The sequence below is a fragment of the Rhodotorula paludigena genome (genome assembly GCF_050403205.1).
Source record: "Rhodotorula paludigena JCM10292 DNA, Rt_paludigena_JCM10292v1_ctg2, whole genome shotgun sequence".
Classification (NCBI taxonomy): domain Eukaryota; kingdom Fungi; phylum Basidiomycota; class Microbotryomycetes; order Sporidiobolales; family Sporidiobolaceae; genus Rhodotorula; species Rhodotorula paludigena.
Window position 1 is genome coordinate 445,681 of NW_027481456.1, and position 18,031 is coordinate 463,711.

The following is an 18,031-nucleotide window of genomic DNA, read 5'->3' on the forward strand; positions in this document are numbered from 1 at the left end:
CAGCAGCTCCTTCGACAGGCGCGAATCATTGCACCGTGATAGTTTGGTGCCGCCGGCCAGCCCGAACGAGACACCACATCCCAGTGGCCTTGCCGACGAATTCGTTTGGACTTGCGCTTTCTTTGCTTGGTGTCGCGATCGTCAGAGCCAGAGCAAAAAGCTGTCTCATACTGCAGGATAAAGACCGAAAGTCCGCACGACCACGACGCCATCAAACCCCCCGCTGCTCGTAGCGTTCGACCACCCTCCTCACTCGCCCGCGCAAGTCCCCCTCGTTCCCCTCGCCGCCCTTCGACCCGCGTAGCGAGCCGGTCCGCGTGAACAGTGCGACGGGCGGTGCATCGAGCGCGAACGAATCCTGCCGGCCATGCCCGTGCCCAGGTCGGCGGCGACGCGCGAGCTCGGGCGAGTACGAGCGCGCCGCTAGGGCGAGTAGCTCGCGCGCCGCTAGGGGCGAGTCGGGCTGCGCGAGCTCCTCCATGTGATCGCCGTGCTTGTACTCGGGTGACTGGGCGAATGTGTGAGCCGCGGCGGGCGTCCCGGCGCGGCTCGTGTAATCGAAGCCGCTCACGAACGACCTTGCATCCTCGTACTCGACGCTGCTGCTCAGATAGCTGATCTGCGAGGCTGAGCGCGAGTGTGAGAGGATCGAAGCGCGGCTGGCGGGACGAACGAGGCCGGACGGCGAAGCGGCGGACGGGGAGCGAGCGAGCGGTGTCGAAACTGTCGAGAACGTGCTCGCGCTCAAGACCGAGGCAGCGCCGAGCGACGACTGCCGCTGATGCGCGCTGTGCGAGTGTGAGGGGATGCGACGATTTGAGCGGATCGTGACGAACGAGGCAGGTGTCGCAAGGTCGTCCATCTCAGGCGAGACGGGCGGCGTGAGCGTGAGCGTTTTTGGCTGGAAGCCCAGGGCGCTTGAGCCTGTAGGTGAGAATGGTCGTGTTTTGCCATCGAATGGACCGACTTCGGGAGAAAGTGGAGGGCGGCACCCGACAGGCGTGCCTTGGGAGACGAGCGTCGCATCGCTCTCCACGGTGCGCGAAGGCGATATGGTCCCGATTGACGATGAAGCGTGTGAGTGTGCCATGTTGCTGAGTGCGGTACCTCGGAAGTCGCCTGCGGCCTGCAGCGCGAGCGAGAGCCGTGACGAGATCGCGCGGAAAGTCTCCTGGAAGGCAAGTCGCATCGTATCGAGCCTCGCCTCCTCGTCGAGCACCTCAAACGCCTCGTCGTCCTCGTCTTCCTCCGCGACGGCTTTTGGGAGATACTCGTCGAGGTAAGACGGCTGGCGGGCGAGACGGCTCGACGGGCGACGACTTGAGAGGGCAGTACCTGGGCGCGACGACGTCTCGCTGCGCTGTGAGAGCGCTTCGATACGAGAATACACCGCCTGAAAGACAGGACTCGTCTCGTCGTCCGCACCGAGTACGATGCTCTGCACCTCCTGAGCTAGCAAGGCGCGCTGGCGCTCCAGGTCGCGACGCAGCTCGTCAATGCGAGCGAGCCTACAGAGCGGGAGGTGTTAATTCGGGGCACTCAACGATGGAAGAGAGGAATAGTGCGCACTCGTGTAGTGCCTGTCCGCGCGCGCGCTCGACCTGCTCGAGATTCGCCTCGAGTTGCGCCTGTTGCTCCCGGTCTGCGGCCAGCTGACCCGTCAGGCGGCGAGCCTCGCGCCGCTCGTTCTCGAGGCGGACCTTGAGCTCGACTGAATCCTTGGCCGCCTTGTCGGAAAACTGCGAGCAGGTGAGTTCAGCGCAAGTCAGCCAGCCAGCCGCGAAGAGGGGGCGCACCTCCTTGAAGACGGAGAAGGACCGCTGCCACTCGGCACTCTGGTTCATGAGCACCGCCAGCCGGCGATTTGCCTTGTTGATCTCGCCCTCGAGCGAGTCGCGGCGCTCGACAAAGGTGCTCGCATGATCTCTGCATTTAGATCAGTCCCGCTCAGAAGCGAGGAAGAAGCAGACTATCGAACGAACCGGACGACGGCCTGGATGTGCTTTAGATTGGTGTCGAGGTCGACGCTCTTGCGAGGATTCTTGAGCCGCAGAAGCTTTCCGACGAGGCCTGCGCGTGGCGTCTCAGCCAAAATCGAGTCAAGCTCCTTCAACACGGCTTGCTCGTCCCACTGTCCGTCGCATACCGTCAATCTCGCGATGAAACAGAGAAAGAAGGGCCAGACTGACCTGCCAAGTCACATCTGGCTTGAGCCGTTCAGCCTCTCTCGCTTCGCCTGCGACCTCGACCTGCGTGGCCCAATCTCGTGCGCGTCAGCGTTGTCGACTGGAAGCCATGGAGAAATTTGAACGCACCACCGAAAACGGCCTGAAGCGCCCGCCGGAGAACGCCTCGATCAGCTCGAGCGGGACCTCGTGCCGACCAACTGTCCCGACGACTCCCTCGAGTCGCTTGAGAGCCTTGTCTCGTACCGAGCCGGTCGAGACAGCACAGGGGAAGGGGCACGCGCAGGAGACGAGGTTGGCATCAAGGTCGACGAGCACGATCTCGGGCGCGAGAGATGAAAGCAACGAGGCGTTGGCGGGAGACGTGGGCAGTCCGAGAAGCCAGGGTCCGGGATCCTGGGCATGCGAGTCAGTCACATTGCGGACGAAAACGTCGGCGCGCGTACCTCAAGGAACAGCTTGAGATCCCGTGCGTGGCAGGTCGGGAGGACGAGTCCTTTCCAGTCGCGCAGCTCGAGGATCGTCTGAAACGCCATGGTTGCGAGGCACTGCGCGCGTATGTGTGAGAGACCGCGAAACACAGTGCGGGAAGAAAGCGCACGAGCATAATGGAGTGCTTGCTGAGAAAGACGATCCTGCCGAGTGGCGCCAGCGCGAGCTCGGCGATGGTCAGAAGATTGTCGGCGTGCAAGCACTTGAAGACGGGCCAGAGCGGGAAGTTGCGCGAGCAGGGGACGCCGGTCGTCCAGTCGATCTCGCCAGGCATGACCTGTTGCGGTGCTGCGTCAGCACCGAGCAGAATGCCTGCGAGCGAGTCGAGCGTGGCGCACCGCGCTGAAGAACGTGTCCTGCTGCCCCTCGGCGACGCTGACGGGGACGCGGATGACCTCGCCTGGTCGTTGGACGGGCATGTTGAGCAGCCTGTCCATCTGCAGCGAGTGCGATGCGAGATGCGAATGGTAGCGCGCCCAGCTGAGGCGGACGGCATCGATGAGAAGGGTCTGCGAACGGCGCAGGCTCAGTCCGCCGACGAGGATGCGTCAAGACGCGAAGAAGTAGACGTACGTAGAGAGGACTCGTTGAGACGAGAACGATGGCGTACGGAAGCCACAGTGGCGAGCGATCGAGATGGTCGAGGAAAGGGCCGACGGGGAGAGGGGGGCGGTCGTCGAGCTCCAAGGATGCTGCCGAAAACGAGTTTCAGGTTTAAGCAAGCAAGTGCGATAGACGGACTGAACATACCGCGACCATCGGTTCCTGCGTCTGTCTCGCTGGGCGCCCCACCGGTCGTCGTCGCCGCGTCGTCAGCCGCCGGCTCGTCCTGCCTGAGCTGCTCGAGGAGGACTTTGCTGAGCCGTTGACCCGCCCTCGCAGCGCGCGCTCCGCGCTTCACCGCCTCAGCTTCGAGTTGTGCCTTCGTGATGCGCTGCTGGAGGAGCGATGCGATGGCCGTCGCGCGTGTATCGTCGCAATGCGACCAGACGAGGAGCGAGACGCAATGATACTGCTGCTGCCGCGGGGACGAAGCGGGAGAGGCGCGAGACGCGGTGAAGGAGAAGAAGGACGTCGTGGCGGACGGTTGCGAAGGCGAAGCGATGACTTCGACATCGCGGTCGAAGGCGAGCTGCGGCAGAGACCAATTGTCAAGACGGCCACACACGCTCTCGTGCGATGTCGCAACGCACCTTGAGTGCCCTCGCTTGGACCTTTTCCATCTCGTCCCTCCCGAGTCGCCTAACCTCACCTTCCTCTCCATCCTTCGCGCCGCTCATAACGCCAAGCACCTCAGCCTTCCACCTTCTTCCCTCGGCATCCAGCCTCGTCGCCTCGAACCCGTCCGCAGCGTCCGCCTCGATCCAATTCCGCGGGTCCTTCGACAGCCCGCCGACGAGGTACAGCGAGACGAGCGGGTCTGGCCGCGGCGAGTCGGCCGCGCGCGTCGTCGTGCTCGCGCGCAGCTTGCCCTTGACCGTCTGTGCCGAGGCGCTCGAGGCATGTGCGGCGCGCAGGTCGGCGGACGAGACGGGCGCGCGGTCCTTGACGAGCGAAGGGGCGGCACCGCTCGGGCCAGAATGGGACGGCGAGACGGGTGGATGCTGCTGCGGACTGCGCTGCGTCGACTGACGGCTCAACTTGCGCGAGAGGGGCGACAACACCCTCAGACGCGGCAAATCGGCCGTCGCCGGGACAACTGGAGCCACCGCCGCAGGTGTACCTACTGGTCTGTGCCCCTGCGCCGAAGAAGGGCGCGCTGCCGACCGCGGCGGGCGAGGTGGACGAGGAATGCGCGACATCTCGTGCACATTGGATGCGCAACTGGACGGACGGACAGCTCCGGATGGTTCGGGAGATACAGAGCGAGCGGACGAGAACGTCGAGTTGGTGGCCGCAGAATCCGGCGCGAGTCCAGGTGGGACCGGCGCTCGCGCTGGCGAAGGCGTTCGAGTGACCGAAGGGGAAGGCTCGGGCGCGAGACCTGGTGGAAGAGGAGGACGATTCGGTGCGCGGCGAGGGGCGGGAGTTGTGCCGGGAGTCGGAGCGGTGAACTGGATGTACGGCGCAGTTGAGCCGTGAGGCGCTTCAGGCGAGGTCGGCAGGGGCGGAAGAGGGATGTTGGGCGGAGGAGACAGTGGGCGGCTGGTTGACGTGACGGACGACTCGACGACGATGTCTTCTCCTTCCTCCTCCGCATGACGCTCGAGTATCGTCGCGCTTGATGCGAGCCTCGTCCTCTGAGACGGACTGACAGTCACGGAAGAGCCAGAAGACAAGATGCGGGAGCGAAGTGAGCTAGTCGACGAGGCAGACGTCGCGAAGGAATTTCGAGCATTGTCGGGCACGATGCGGCGGGTCGGCGCATCTGTCGTGAGCGCGAGCCCGACGACGCCGTCAGAATTCGGCAACATTGGCGAGTACGCTGGAACAAGGCAGAGTCAAAAGTGCTCGTGAGCCGCATCGAGAGAGCGAACGCACGCTCGCCCTGTTGCCTCGTGCCCCCTCCTCCCACCAGTCTGCCGAGAACCTTGAGCGCCTTTCTCGACGATGTCGAGGGCACGGAGTGGACGTTCGCATGCGCCTCCTCCGCCTGGTCGCACCCGTCACCCTTGTCTTGTTTGCGCGGGAAGAACAGCGATCCGAGGGAAGCCCTCCTGTTCAAGCCGCGCTCGGTCCTGCTCGCCCGCAGCGACGAGCTCAGCGGCCTGCTCGCAAACGAGATCGTCTGCGCATGGAACGCAGGCGTCGCCGCGCGCTGCGGCGGCTCAGCGGCCGCGCGCTCCTCTCCTTCGTGCTGCTGGACGAGCCAGGACCTGCGGCGCTCGACGGCTTCGCCCACGCTGAGGAGCTCGCCCTTTGTGCGCTCGGGATGCGGGTCGGGCGGCGCAGTCGAGAGGGACGGAGGCAGCGGGGACGAGATCCGGTCGAGCTGGATGGACGAGCGAGTTCGGCGAGGGTTCTTCGGCTTTGACGAGAAGAGCGAGCCCGAGACGGAGGTGCGGCTGCTCGTGCTCGACCGCAGCGGGCGCGTCAGGGAGCGCAGGAAGCTCGAAGTCGACGTCCTGCGGCGCACAGTCGCGTCGTCGTCGTCGCCTTCGACGTTCTCTTTCGCCGAGTCGGCAACGATGCGCTCGTCCGACTCGCTCACGCGCCACTCCTCGCCTCCTAGCGGTGTCTCATGCCCCGCGTCGATACCCACGCTGCCTGTGTCGCCCGTCCTCGGCAGCGGCGGCGAGGCCGGTGCGAACGGGTCGTCCCTCCTCGGGTCGAGCGAGAGCGTCGCGCGTTTGAGCGGCGGGCGGGAGCGCAGGTCTAGGCTGGCGACAGATGGCAGCGATGAGGGCGCGCTCGGGCTGCTCGAGATTGCGGGGCGCGACGGCGACGGAGACGACGAAGACGGCGCGAGATAGGGTGAGCGAGGGCGGGCGTACAAGTCGGCAATCGGCAGGGGCATCCCTGCACTCCGTTAGTCGAGTCCACTCTTGAACACCCAGGCAAAGAGGAGAAAGGCGCAAAGGAAAAGGAAAGGCAGCGCGCCGTCCGTCCGTCCGTCGCGAACGCGGAGGCGGAACGAGGATCGAGCGCACGCGTCGAGCACAACAAACGCAGCCAGTCTCGAGCGCACTGGATTCGAGCAAATGGTTGCATGCCACCCGCGCCCTCCGCTAACCGAGGTACTCCTTCGGCTTGGTCGTGCTCTTCAGCTTCTTGTCCGTCGCCGCAAACATGCGCTGGAACGCATCCTCGGCCGCATCCGTCTGCAGCCGCGCACACGAACATGAGCTCGACTCGAGTAACACAATCGGAGCGAGAGAGACGCACGTTCGCATGGTAGTGCTTGAGCGGCTTCCACGACTCTGCCTCCTCCGCCCGCATCGGCGCAAACAGGCCGCCACTCCGCAGTGCACTCGCGCCCCTCGTATCCGCGCCGCTCCCACCGCCGCCGCCCTGCTGCTGTTGCTGCTGCTGCTTGACCTGGACCTGCACCGCCTTGGCGACCTGCTCTTTCTTGAGCTCCGTGTCCGAGATCTCCTCGTCCGAATCGTCTTCGGCCTGCTGCGCGGCGCGTTTCGCGCGTCGCTCGAGCGCAAGAAGGTTGTCGAGATAGGTGAGCGAGGGGCGGAGCTGCAACGTCTGATTGACGGGGTTGAGGTGGAGAGCATCTGCGTGCAGCGGAAGAGAGCGTGAGCCTCGCGCGGATACATGCAGATCTGCGCAACACGCACCGTTCTTGACGACACCGATGAGGTAGCTCGTGACCTCTGGCACACCCGAGCTCGCATACACCATCTTGTCGAGCCGGCGCGACTCCTTCTCCTCGCGGTACCTCGCCTCGTCCTCGTCCTCGCCAGCACCGTCGCGGCGCTTCCTGCGGCCCTTGCCCTTGTTCTTGGCCTCGAGCTGCCGCTCACGCTCGCGGTCGCGGTCCTCGACGACGCCCTCGGCGTAGCGCCTGGCGTGGTCGTCGTTCCAGCGCTCGGCGTGCCGCTCCATCGGGAGCGTCACCTCGAGGTGCTGGGTGTGGGGCTTGTACTGGGCCTGGAGACGCCCTACCGAGGGCGAAGGGTCGCGGGACCAGTCTGGGCGGAGGGCGGGCGGGAGGAGAGGGTGCGCAGAGTCGGGGTGAGGAGGGCGGTCCGGATACTGGAGCAAGCACAGCGACTCGAGGAAGCTGGGGTTGTAGTACACGGGCAGCCTCCGCACAATCGGGTCCTCATCGTCATCGTCCTCGTCCTCGTCTTCGTCGTCGTCGTCGCTGCCGTCGCTGCTGCCGTCGCTCTGTTGCGGAGTCGAGGAAGCAGCCATGTCGGCGTCTTCGGCAGGGGGGCCGGTGCGGGGGCGAGCCTTGCTCGTGCTCGCGACAGCAGTAGGCTGCACCTCGTCGTACTTGCCGACCATCGCGCGCAGAGCGGGGAGTGAAGCGAGAAAGGCGCGCGGGAACTGATGAGCGCGGGCGGCGGAAAGCGACTCGAGGGGAGGCGCGCTTATACGGGCGAGTCTGGCGCACAGCAACCCCGCGCGCGCGCACGGCGATGACGGCGGTCGCGTTGCACCCTTCGTAGCTCGCCGCTGCACACGCTCGCGAGACCCTCACTTGCACCCGAGATGGCCTCGTTCCCCGACTACTACTCGATCCTCGGTGCGTCTCTCGTCTGCTTTCGCCCACTCTGCTCGCTCCACTTCGCAGCTGCACCGCCCCGCCAGCCTCTCCGCTACGCTCTCGCGACGTGGCTCGCTTTGCGGTCCCAGTGGAGGCTGCTGAGCTGTTCAGTCGAAGGAGACCTGCATCGCACAGGCTTCTCTCTAGTACCAGCAGCGACGGGGCACACTCACGCATCTGAACGCATCCCACTTCCACGTGACTAGATCGCTGACTTCGCTCGCAATCCTGCTCCAGGGATCACCGAAACCGCCTCGTACGACCAGATCAAGACGGCCTACAAGCGCGCCTCGCTCCGCTGCCACCCCGACCGCGTTCCCCCCGGTCCGCAGAACGATGCCAAGCGCAAGGCCGCGACCGTCGAGTTCCAGGCGGTCGCCGACGCGCACTTTACGCTGAGCGACCCGGAGCGGCGGAGGGCGTACGACGAGCTGCGCAGGTCGAACCAGAGCCGGTGGACCGAGGAGCCAGAGGACAGCGGCAACTTTTGGGATTACTTTGGCGGGGGTTTCCCGCGGCAGGACGACGAAGAGGAGGCCGAGGCGGCACGCGCCGAGAGGCCCGACCCAGAGCACGTCTTCGGCAACGTGTTCGAGGAGATGCTCCGGCCAGAGGTCAACCGCACATTGCCGCTGTGGACCTGGTCCGGCGCAGCAGCAGGCGCCACTCTCGGATTTGTGCGTCAAATCTCGCTCTCAGGTCTCCACGACTCAGTAGCTGACGGGCGCACCCTCTCGCAGATCGCCGGCAACCTTCCCGGCGCAGCGATCGGCGCCTTTGCTGGCAGCAAGCTCGGCGCCGTGCGCGACGCCAAGGGACGCGCCGTGTACCAGGTGTTCAAGGACCTCGACGGCGGGCAGAAGGCGCAAATCCTGCAGGCGCTCGCGGCCAAGGTGTTCGGGATGAGCGGGATTGGGGGCGGGACGAGCGGGGCAACGCGGTAGAGGGCACAGGAGCGTGCACTGTACCACTAGCACACGTCCTGTATCGCATTCGTACCGAGCGACGGTGGTCTGAGGTAGACCGTGCCGCGCATTCCGACCGGCCTGGATAGCGCTTTCGTCGTTCGCCCGCCTTCGCCTGGTTCCTCAAACTCCGTAGCGCAAGCGCCAGTCGACTCTGATCATCTGCAATGGCAAATTGAGCTTTGCGGTCTCACATTGCTGCCGCACTGTGCGGCCAGGAGAGTCGGCACTGCAAGAGACGCTTTGATTTCGAAGAGACCGAGGCACGGAGAGAGAGAGGCAAGACAGGGGAGTGCGCGAGAACATCTAATGACACAGACGAGGAGGAGCGGAGGCGGAGGAAGGCCGAGGGAGGACGCTGGACGAGGAGGGGAACCGGGAAGGAGTGAGGCGGGGATTGGTCGACCGCGAAGACGGTTCGCTCACCTCGCAGGACGCCGTGCACCAAGAGAGCAGGTCCACGAGGCCGCACCACCTAGGCATGGACGATCTCGAGGAGGAGGTCGCCCTGCGAGAGCGAGTCGCCCTGCGCAACGACGATGCGCTTGACCTTGCCCGACACGGGCGCCGTCACGTTCTGTTCCATCTTCATCGCCGAGAGGACCGCGAGCTGCACGTACGGTGAGGGCGTTAGCGAGAAGGAAGCAAGAGGTGGACGAGCGTTAGACGCGATTGAGTGAACGTACCGGGTCGCCGGCCTTGACCTCGTGGCCCTCCTTTGCCAGGACTTCCACGACAACGCCAGACATGGGCGAACCGACCGATCCGGGCTCCTTGGTAGCGCGTTCACGGCGCACAGTCTCGATGGCGGCCGACTCGTCCTCGACGCTGACGAGACGGGCCTGCGGATAGAGGAAGCTCAGCACGTGGACTAGATGCTCCGCCCACACGGAAATAGAGTCTGGCAGCGAGACCTGAAGAGGAGGCGTACCTCGCCGTTGAGCTCGAACAAGACCTCCCTGAAGCCAGTGACCTGGTTGACGGGCGAGACGGCTACAAGCTTGATGAGCAGGGTCTTGCCCTGGTCGATCTCGACCGCGAGCTCCTCGTTGACGGGGAGCTTGGCGAGGAAGTGGCGGGTCGGGAGGCGCCTGTGCGGAAAACGGACGACTCAGCCATCATCGTCTTCGACCATCCAATGGAAGCCAGCGCGAGCGTCCCAGCGTTCTGAGTATCACGCTCGCACAGACCCGCTAGACAGGGTAAGAGCGAGAGGCGAGACTCACGAGAGGTCGCCATACTTGAGGGTGAAGTCCTTGAACTCCTCGAAAACCTTCGGGTACATGCAGTACGAGAGCACGTCGCACGACGTGATGCTCGAGCCGAACTTCTCAATAAGCTCTGCGGAAGAGAGAGGGGCGGAGTCAGCAAGGAAGCGAGACAAGATTTGCTTCGCAGACTCACGCTGGCGGACGTCCTCGAAGGGGTACGGCGCCATGTCGGCGCCGGGGCGACCGTCGATGCGCTTCTTGTCGCGGATGATCTTGGAGCGGAGGGGCTCGGGGAAGCCGCCGACGGGCTGGCCGAGGTAGCCCTGGAAGAACTCGACGACCGACGAGGGGAAGTCGAGCTTGTCGGCCTGGTCGAGCACGTCTTGCTTCGAGAGCTTGTTGGCGACGAGGAACTGGGCAAAGTCGCCGACGACCTTGGACGACGGCGTCACCTTGACGACGTCGCCGCAGAGCTCGTTCGCCTCGATGTACGCCTTGACGACCGCCTTCCACTGGCCCGACAGGCCGAGCTGCTGGGACTGGAACATGAGGTTCGTGTACTGGCCTGTTCACGCACGTCGTGTCAGCAAGAGCGCGGTGACGCAAAGGACACGAGCGCGACGCACCTCCAGGCATCTGGTGCTCAAAGACGCCCGAGTCGGACGAGCGGACGTTGGCCTCGAAGCACTGGTACAGCTGGCGCACGTTGGACCAGTAAAGGTTGAGCGCCTGGATGTTCGCGTACGAGATGCCCGTGCCGAGGTTGGACTGCTCGAGCGCCGAGCACACGGCGCCCATCGACGGCTGCGAGGTCATGCCCGACATGCTGTCGATCGCAACGTCGACGACGTCGGCGCCGGCCGCGGCGCACGCGAGCATCGACGAGACCGAGATGCCGGCCGTGTCGTGCGAGTGGACGTGGATCGGCATGTCGGGGAACTTCTTGCGGAGCGCGCCGATGAGGATGGTCGCCGCCTCGGGCTTGAGGAGGCCGGCCATATCCTTGATGGCGAGGACGTGGATGCCGCAGTCGACGAGCTGCTGCGCGAACTCGAGGTAGTACTCCAAGGTGTACTTCGAGTGCGCCTTGGGGTTGGCGACGTCGCCCGTGTAGCAGATGGCGGCCTCAACGACACCACCGGCCTTCTTGGCCGCGTCAATGCCGAGGCGCATGTTCTCGATGTAGTTGAGCGAGTCGAACACGCGGAAGATGTCGAGGCCATTCTCGACGGCGCGGCGCGAGAACTCGTAGATGGCGTTGTCCGGGTACGACGTGTAGCCGACGGCGTTGGCGCCGCGCACGAGGGCCTGGAAGGGAATGTTAGGGACGAGCTTGCGGAGCTCGCGCAGGCGCTCCCACGGGTCCTCGTACAGGAAGCGCATCGCGACGTCAAAGGTCGCGCCGCCCCAGCACTCGAGCGCGTAGGCGTTCTGCAGCGCGTGCGACGTCTCCTTGGCGATGTTGGCCATGTCGATCGTGCGGAGGCGGGTCGCGAGGAGCGACTGGTGCGCGTCGCGCCAGGTCGTGTCCATAATGAGCACGCCGGGGTACTCGCGGACGGCCTTGGCGAACGCTTCGGGGCCCTTCTCGACGATGATGTTGCGCCAGCCGGTCTGGCACGGCGCGCTCGTGTCGATCGCCTTGGTCTCGTCCTTCGTGTCGTAGAAGGTCGGGATCGGGATCTCCTCGTGGAGGCCGGGCTCGCCCTGCTGGCCCTTGATCGACGAGCCGTTGACGGCGAGGTCACCGAGGTACGAGAGAAGCTTCTGCGCGCGGTTCTGCGACGTGACGAGGTTGAAGAGCTCGGGGGTGTCGTCGATAAAGGTCGTCCAGGCGTTGCCCTCGACGTAGGTCGGGTGCGACAGGACGCGGAAGAGGAAAGGAATGTTGGTCTTGACGCCACGGATGCGGAACTCGACAAGCGCGCGGAGCATCTTGCGGCGCGCAATCTCGAAGGTCGCGCCGCGAGTCGTGCACTTGACGAGGAGCGAGTCGTAGTGGGGCTGTAGGGGCTCGCTCTTCAGTACTGCACACGAGTGCGAAAGAGCAGGACGCAGCACACCGTGATCTGGGCGCCAGCGAAGCCAGAGCTGGCGTCGAGGCGGACACCGTTTCCGCCTGCGGAGCGGTACACCTCGATCTTGCCCGTGTCAGGCTGGAAGCCCGTCGCCGGGTCCTCAGTCGTGATGCGGCACTGGATGGCGTAGCCGCGCTTGCTGATCGAGTCCTGCGTGAGGCCAAGCTCCGGGAGAGTCGCGCCGGCAGCGATCTGGATCTGCGCCGCGATGATGTCGATGCCGGTGATCTCCTCACTGACGGTGTGCTCGACCTGGATACGAGGCTGCAGGAAGGAGGAAAGTCAGTCCAAGCCCGCGAGGGAGGCGGTGCGGAACTGAGCAAACATACGTTGATCTCGATGAAGTAGTAGCCGCGCGAGTCGACGAGGAACTCGCAGGTGCCAGCGTTGCGGTAGCCAACCTCCTTGGCAATCTTGACGGCGTCACTCAAGAGCTGCTCGCGCATCTGCTCGCTGAGGTTGGTCGCCGGGCCCTGCTCGACGACCTTCTGGTGGCGACGCTGGACGGAGCAGTCGCGCTCAAAGAGGTGGACGACGTTGCCCGCCGAGTCACCGATGAGCTGCGCCTCGATGTGCTTGGGCTTGTCGAGGAAGCGCTCGACAAAGACCGTGCCGTCACCGAACGCAGTCTTGGCCTCGGAGACGGCGTTCTTGAATGCAGACTCGAACGACTCGGCGTCCCGCACGACACGCATGCCGCGTCCACCACCGCCCATGGCGGCCTTGATGATGACGGGGAAGCCATGCTCCTTGACGAAGGCGTCGCCGTCCTCGAACTTCTCGATCGCACCGGGCGTGCCGGGAACGACGGGGACCTTGATCTTCATGGCTACAGGCGAGAGCCATGTCAGCACGAGAATACACGACGAGGAGGGTAGGGTCGGGTCTTGCTACTCACCGAGCTTGCGGGCGGCAATCTTGTTGCCGAGGCCATCGATAACCTGAGGCTGCGGGCCGATGAAGATGAGGCCAGCCTCCTCGACCTTGCGAGCGAACTCGGCGTTCTCGGAAAGCTGCGGAAAAGGCGAGGGTGATCAGCGAAGATGTCGCGGCGAGCTGCCCAGGAGCATGTCGCGAGTCGTCGACGATACGGCGAACCAAGAGAGGGGTGGCGAGAGACTCACGAAGCCGTAGCCAGGGTGGATCATGGTGACGCCATGCTGCAGAGGGAAGGAAGGGTGAGCGCAGTCGACAGAAAGGCACCGGAAGGAATCCCACCTCGAGAGCGATCTAAGAAATGCAACGCGGGAGACAGCGTCAGCTTGGCAATCCATGGCGATACACAGGCAAGCGCAGAGTCTCGCAGGAGGCGGACAGAAGAAAGCGCGCACCCTGATGATGTCGTCCTGAGCGAGGTAGGCCGCAACGGGCGTGAGGCCCTTTCCGACCTGGTACGCCTCGTCGGCCTTGTTGCGGTGGGCAGAGTAGCGATCCTCGTGCGAGTAGATGGCGACCGTGGTCATGCCCAGCTCATGGGCCGTGCGGAAGACGCGAATGGCGATCTCCTGTAGTTCCCGACGACGCGAAAACGCCGGGTCAGCTCGTTGTTTTCGCCTGGCGCGGCTCTGCTCTGGCTCATTGGACACCAGAAAGCCCGCTGTTGCTCTCAGGCTGCTTTATCCGTCCGCATCTGGCGAAGCGCGACGAAGTTCTCCCGTCGGTCGAACGCGCTTGTCGCCGGGTCTGGCGCGAAGAGCGGGGCACGCACACCGCGGTTGGCGACGAGGATCTTCTTGAGGGGCTGGGAGCGGCCGAGGCGGCGCAGCGAGTTGATGCTGGGCGTCACTGCGCCGGGCGACTGAGGGCGGGACGGCCTGCGGGGTTGCGGCGTTGGCGGGGCGGGGGGACGAGCATGAGCGTGAGTGCGTGTGCGAGGGCCCGAGGTGCGCGGCGGGGGCTCACATAGGCGTCTTGAGGGCCTGCGCCATGGTGGAGAGAGCAAAGGCGGAGACGGAGAAAGTGCGCGGAGATCACAGAGAGCGAGCGCGCAGAAGACAAGCGACGGCGAGGTCCAGGGCGCCGCAAGTGGGGGGTCTGGCGAGGTGCGTTGTGGGCAGACAAGGGCGCGAGCGTGAGAGCGTGGTCACTGGACTGTGAGCAGCGCAAGAGAACAGACCACAGAGTCAAGCTGGGCACACAGGAAAGCGCCGAGGGCATGTCGATGCGAGCGAATAATCGATGTGGGGCAGACTGTCAGTCTCGTCGCTGCTCCTGAGACTCGAGGCCAGGGCCACAGGGACCTTACGCACCAGATGCTGCCCGATCAATCCTGACAGAGCACCACGGTGCGGCAGGACGAGCGAGAGAGACTACCTACTTCGAGAGGGCTAGCGATAAGGGAATCGCGTCATCGCCGATACTTCGGACTGCCAATCCTCGGGCACTCTCTGCCAGGCTAGGTCGGCTTTCTGCAGTCTCGTGGGAAAGCTTCGAGCCCGCAACTGCTGTGCCCAGAGCGAGGAGGAAACGCGGAAGAGGCTGGGAAGGTCAGACAGGGGGATGTAGGCTCGCGCTCTTGTCTCTAAGTCAACGTTTCTGTAGTGTCTTGAAGCACCCCTGCAGGTATATCTGACATCCTACAGATCTGATCACACCTCAGCAGAAGCGGGACTCACTGTTAACAGACAGTCACTCTCGTCGGCACCCTCTCGCCGTCCTCTCAAACCCCACGCGCACGCGGAGCGCGACCTACAGAGCCAAGCGAAACACGCTAGAAGCCGCATCGACCCGCGCAATTGGCCTCGCTACGCCCACGCTGCACCCAGACCCGCATCGCGTTGCTCCACCTCCGATCCGAAGTCGCGGTTCTCGCGGGCGCGCCGCTTTGAGCGGGCGACAACAAGGCACAGACACGCACGATGCTCTCGCCCTCGTCGTCACGGACCTACGTCCGCCTCGCCTTCCTCGTCAGCGTTGTCCTCCTCTCGTGCCTCCTCACGAGCCGATACAAGCTCGAGGCGCCATACAACCGCCCATACGGCAAGCCCGTCAACCTCGGACACCAAGCGTACCAGCTCACCTTTGCCAGACCGGCGGGCAAGGCGGCGGCGGGAGCTGCGACGGCTGGGACGACGGATGCTGCCATCGAAGCTGGCGAGAAGGGGACCGAGGACGAGTACTGGGACGAGGGGGATGACTGGGACATGTGGTACGTCGCATCGTGAGTGCCCGTGCTTCGGTACCCGCTGAATTCGCCCTTCCACAGGGGTGTCGCCTCGACTAAGGCTGGTTGGGATCCGCTCGACCCGAGTACTACGCCTCTTACCGAGCTGCAGGTGAAGGTGGGTGCCCGTGCGAGTAACACAATCCCATGCGGAACTGACGAGAGGCCGTATACAGAGCTGTGTCCTGTCGCCGGGCCTGTACGATATGTGCTCGCCGACCTCTCCCGCCAAGGAGGATGCGACTCGCGGCAAGTGGGAGCGCATCGACCGCGACATCAACAAGCGAGCTGGGATCTACTACCTCTACATCTACGCCCGCCGCCTCCTGCCGGGCTCGACCGCCGACGTGATCACGGACCTGCGTCTGCTCGATCACCGTCCGACGACCGAGGACTTGTCGGCCGACGGCCTCTGGGTCGAGGTGTCGACTTCAATGCGCGAGGGCGTCTGGCCCCGCATGGACTCGCTCTTCCTCCACTACAAGCTCACGCCGCAGGCCGACGTGCTCGCCGCGCGCCGCATGGACACGATCAACGGCAGCGCAGGTGCCCTCGAGCCCATCACCGAGCTCGACGTGCTCTACGGTGGAGAGGAGGTGCATGCCCTGCCCGGGTACACCAAGGTGACGCCTGTGATCACGGGCGGCGAGAAGGATCACGAGTGGGTCGGGAACGGCCATGGGAAGCGAGTCGGTGCGAGCCTCGCATACCGGAAGGAGATCTCTCGTACGCTTCTTCCGCAGAGACGTGTGCACCTGGCCCGACTCGCTAACCTCGGTCGTCGCGCAGAGCTCCCTCCGGCACCGACACTCCGCTTCGATCGCGCCGGCAACTTCTCGATCCTGCAAGTCGCCGACTTGCATTTCTCGGTCGGGCCTGGCGAGTGCCGCGACCTCGACCCGCGCCGCGAGGCCGAGTGCCAGAAGCTTGGGGCCGATGTTTACAGCTTGCATTGGCTCGAAACGGCGCTTGACGAGGTCAAGCCCGACCTGGTTGTCTTCAGCGGTGACCAGTGCGTTTCCCTTCCGGTCGGATCCCCGCGTCTGATCCTATCTGACGAGTCGCTTCCATTCGCAGGCTCAACGGCCAGAAGACCTCGTGGGACGCTAAGTCTGTCATCTTGAAGTGGGCGCCGCTCGTGTACAAGCGGCAGATTCCGTGGACCATCATCTTCGGCAACCACGACGAAGAGGAGACGGACTTGAAGCACGCCGAGCAGATCGGTGCGTTGATACCGAACACTCCGCTTCCATATTTCAGCTGACTTGTCCGCCCGTAGAGCTCATGCGCCACCTCCCGCTCTTTGTCGGAGAAGTCGGCCCGTCCTCAGTCAGCGGCGAGGGCAACTACGTCCGGCCTATCCGCGCGCCCGCCGCCGCGAACGACGACACGGCCCTCTTCAATCTGTACTTCCTCGACTCGCACGCGTATGCCAAGAAGCGTACGCCGTGGAGCGATCCGGGCTACGACTGGCTCAAGGCCAACCAGATCAACTGGTTCCGCGGCCGCTCGGCGCAGATGAAGACGTTCATGCGGCCGTACACGCCGCCTCGAGCGATCGGCGGTGCGCAGACCAAGCCTGCTGCCGCGCAGAAGGGCGCCGCAGCGGGTGCGGGCGACGGCGGGCGCCAGAAGTGGCACGCGTACGATCCGACTGTGGGCGGGGCCGCACTCGACGATCGCGCTCCGCCCTCCGTCTTTGCGCGCAGTCGCCGCGGTGTCGCGCTGAATCGGCGACAGGAGGAGGAGAACGGCGACTTTGGGACGGCAGTCGAGCCGTTCGACCCGGCCGACGCGGTCGAGAATCCGCAGGACGACATCTCGTTCGAGACGGAAGGCGAGGGCGACGGGACGTCGTCGAAGGAGGCAGACGGCGAGACCGAGTACGCGTCTTCGAACCCTCTGCTCGATGCGGAGGAGGCGCTTCTCGAAGAGGAAGGCTTCCTCGAGCCGAGCGAGCTGCCCATCGGTCCGACGGTCGACGAGCCGATGGAGGCGAAGCCGAATGCTGTGAGGACCAGCCCCGCTCTCTCCCTTCCTTGCACTCTGCTGACTTGAACCTCCGTGCAGATCACCTTCTTCCACATCCCGCTTCCTCAAGCCTACAACTCGGAGATCGACGTCGGGCCCGATGGCAAGCGGCTCCGTGTCGGCAACCGCTACGAGGGCAGCGGTGCCTCGAAGACCGACTCGGGTTTTTTCGAGCAGGCCATTCTCGCGCAAGGCGAGCTCCCCGCACCACGCGGCGACGGCGATGCGCCGGTCGATGCCTTCTGGGATGGCGAGGCCGCGTCGCCGACAGCGGGCAGGCCCGAGGTCAAAGTGCTTGCGCACGGGCACTGCCACCTCACGTCCGATTGTCGGCGCGTGCAGGGCGTGTGGATCTGCTTTGGCGGCGGAGCAACCGTGCGCACCTTCTTTTCTTTCGTCCCTCAGGAGGCTTGCTGACTCGCTTCCTCCCCGTGCAGTATTCTGGCTACGGCTCGAAGACCTTCTCGCGCCGGATGCGGGTGTACCAGCTGTCCGACTTTGGCGAGCGCATCGAGACATTCCAGCTCACTGACGAGAAGGAGCGCGTCAACCACGCCATCCTCGTCGGCGAGGGGTCATTGGAGCAGGCTCCGTAGACTTTCTCATATCTTTGTATCTACTGCATAGGGCTGTCTGATCGGTGTGGGAGAGTCGATCTGCTTCTGAGAGCTACAAAGTCGGGAGCGAGGTGCGTCAGCTTGCCTCACTATCTATGTGCACAAACTCGTGCTGTCTTCCACA

General features: G+C 64.6%; 5 protein-coding genes across 5 annotated transcripts; 2 read left to right on the plus strand and 3 right to left on the minus strand.

Annotated features, from left to right (window-relative positions):
* Window positions 1-211: 211 nt before the first annotated feature.
* Window positions 212-6,135, minus strand: JCM10292_004462 (uncharacterized protein; the record flags this gene model as incomplete). Its single annotated transcript, XM_076645797.1, has 13 exons — window positions 212-1,508; window positions 1,570-1,739; window positions 1,797-1,926; window positions 1,983-2,131; window positions 2,190-2,249; window positions 2,316-2,582; window positions 2,633-2,734; window positions 2,788-2,955; window positions 3,017-3,187; window positions 3,252-3,370; window positions 3,429-3,810; window positions 3,872-5,103; window positions 5,160-6,135. 13 exons carry the CDS (start codon window positions 6,133-6,135, stop codon window positions 212-214), a joined length of 5,223 nt encoding a protein of 1,740 aa, XP_076508667.1.
* A 211-nt stretch (window positions 6,136-6,346) lies between these two features.
* Window positions 6,347-7,580, minus strand: RPC37 (DNA-directed RNA polymerase III subunit C37; the record flags this gene model as incomplete). Its single annotated transcript, XM_076645798.1, has 3 exons — window positions 6,347-6,439; window positions 6,504-6,844; window positions 6,908-7,580. The coding sequence occupies 3 exons, from the start codon at window positions 7,578-7,580 to the stop codon at window positions 6,347-6,349; spliced, it is 1,107 nt and encodes a 368-aa protein (XP_076508668.1).
* Window positions 7,581-7,787: 207 nt separating this feature from the next.
* On the plus strand, window positions 7,788-8,786 carry JCM10292_004464 (uncharacterized protein; the record flags this gene model as incomplete). The annotated part of the gene is made up of 3 exons (XM_076645799.1): window positions 7,788-7,821; window positions 8,080-8,519; window positions 8,583-8,786. 3 exons carry the CDS (start codon window positions 7,788-7,790, stop codon window positions 8,784-8,786), a joined length of 678 nt encoding a protein of 225 aa, XP_076508669.1.
* A 496-nt stretch (window positions 8,787-9,282) lies between these two features.
* On the minus strand, window positions 9,283-14,024 carry JCM10292_004465 (pyruvate carboxylase; the record flags this gene model as incomplete). The annotated part of the gene is made up of 13 exons (XM_076645800.1): window positions 9,283-9,417; window positions 9,494-9,649; window positions 9,739-9,898; window positions 10,034-10,148; window positions 10,212-10,583; window positions 10,645-12,022; window positions 12,082-12,360; window positions 12,426-12,925; window positions 12,995-13,109; window positions 13,221-13,256; window positions 13,428-13,601; window positions 13,805-13,910; window positions 13,999-14,024. 13 exons carry the CDS (start codon window positions 14,022-14,024, stop codon window positions 9,283-9,285), a joined length of 3,552 nt encoding a protein of 1,183 aa, XP_076508670.1.
* A 930-nt stretch (window positions 14,025-14,954) lies between these two features.
* JCM10292_004466 (uncharacterized protein) lies at window positions 14,955-17,886 on the plus strand (the record flags this gene model as incomplete). The annotated part of the gene is made up of 8 exons (XM_076645801.1): window positions 14,955-15,244; window positions 15,302-15,377; window positions 15,436-15,985; window positions 16,049-16,271; window positions 16,337-16,482; window positions 16,539-17,269; window positions 17,330-17,665; window positions 17,728-17,886. 8 exons carry the CDS (start codon window positions 14,955-14,957, stop codon window positions 17,884-17,886), a joined length of 2,511 nt encoding a protein of 836 aa, XP_076508671.1.
* Window positions 17,887-18,031: the final 145 nt, after the last annotated feature.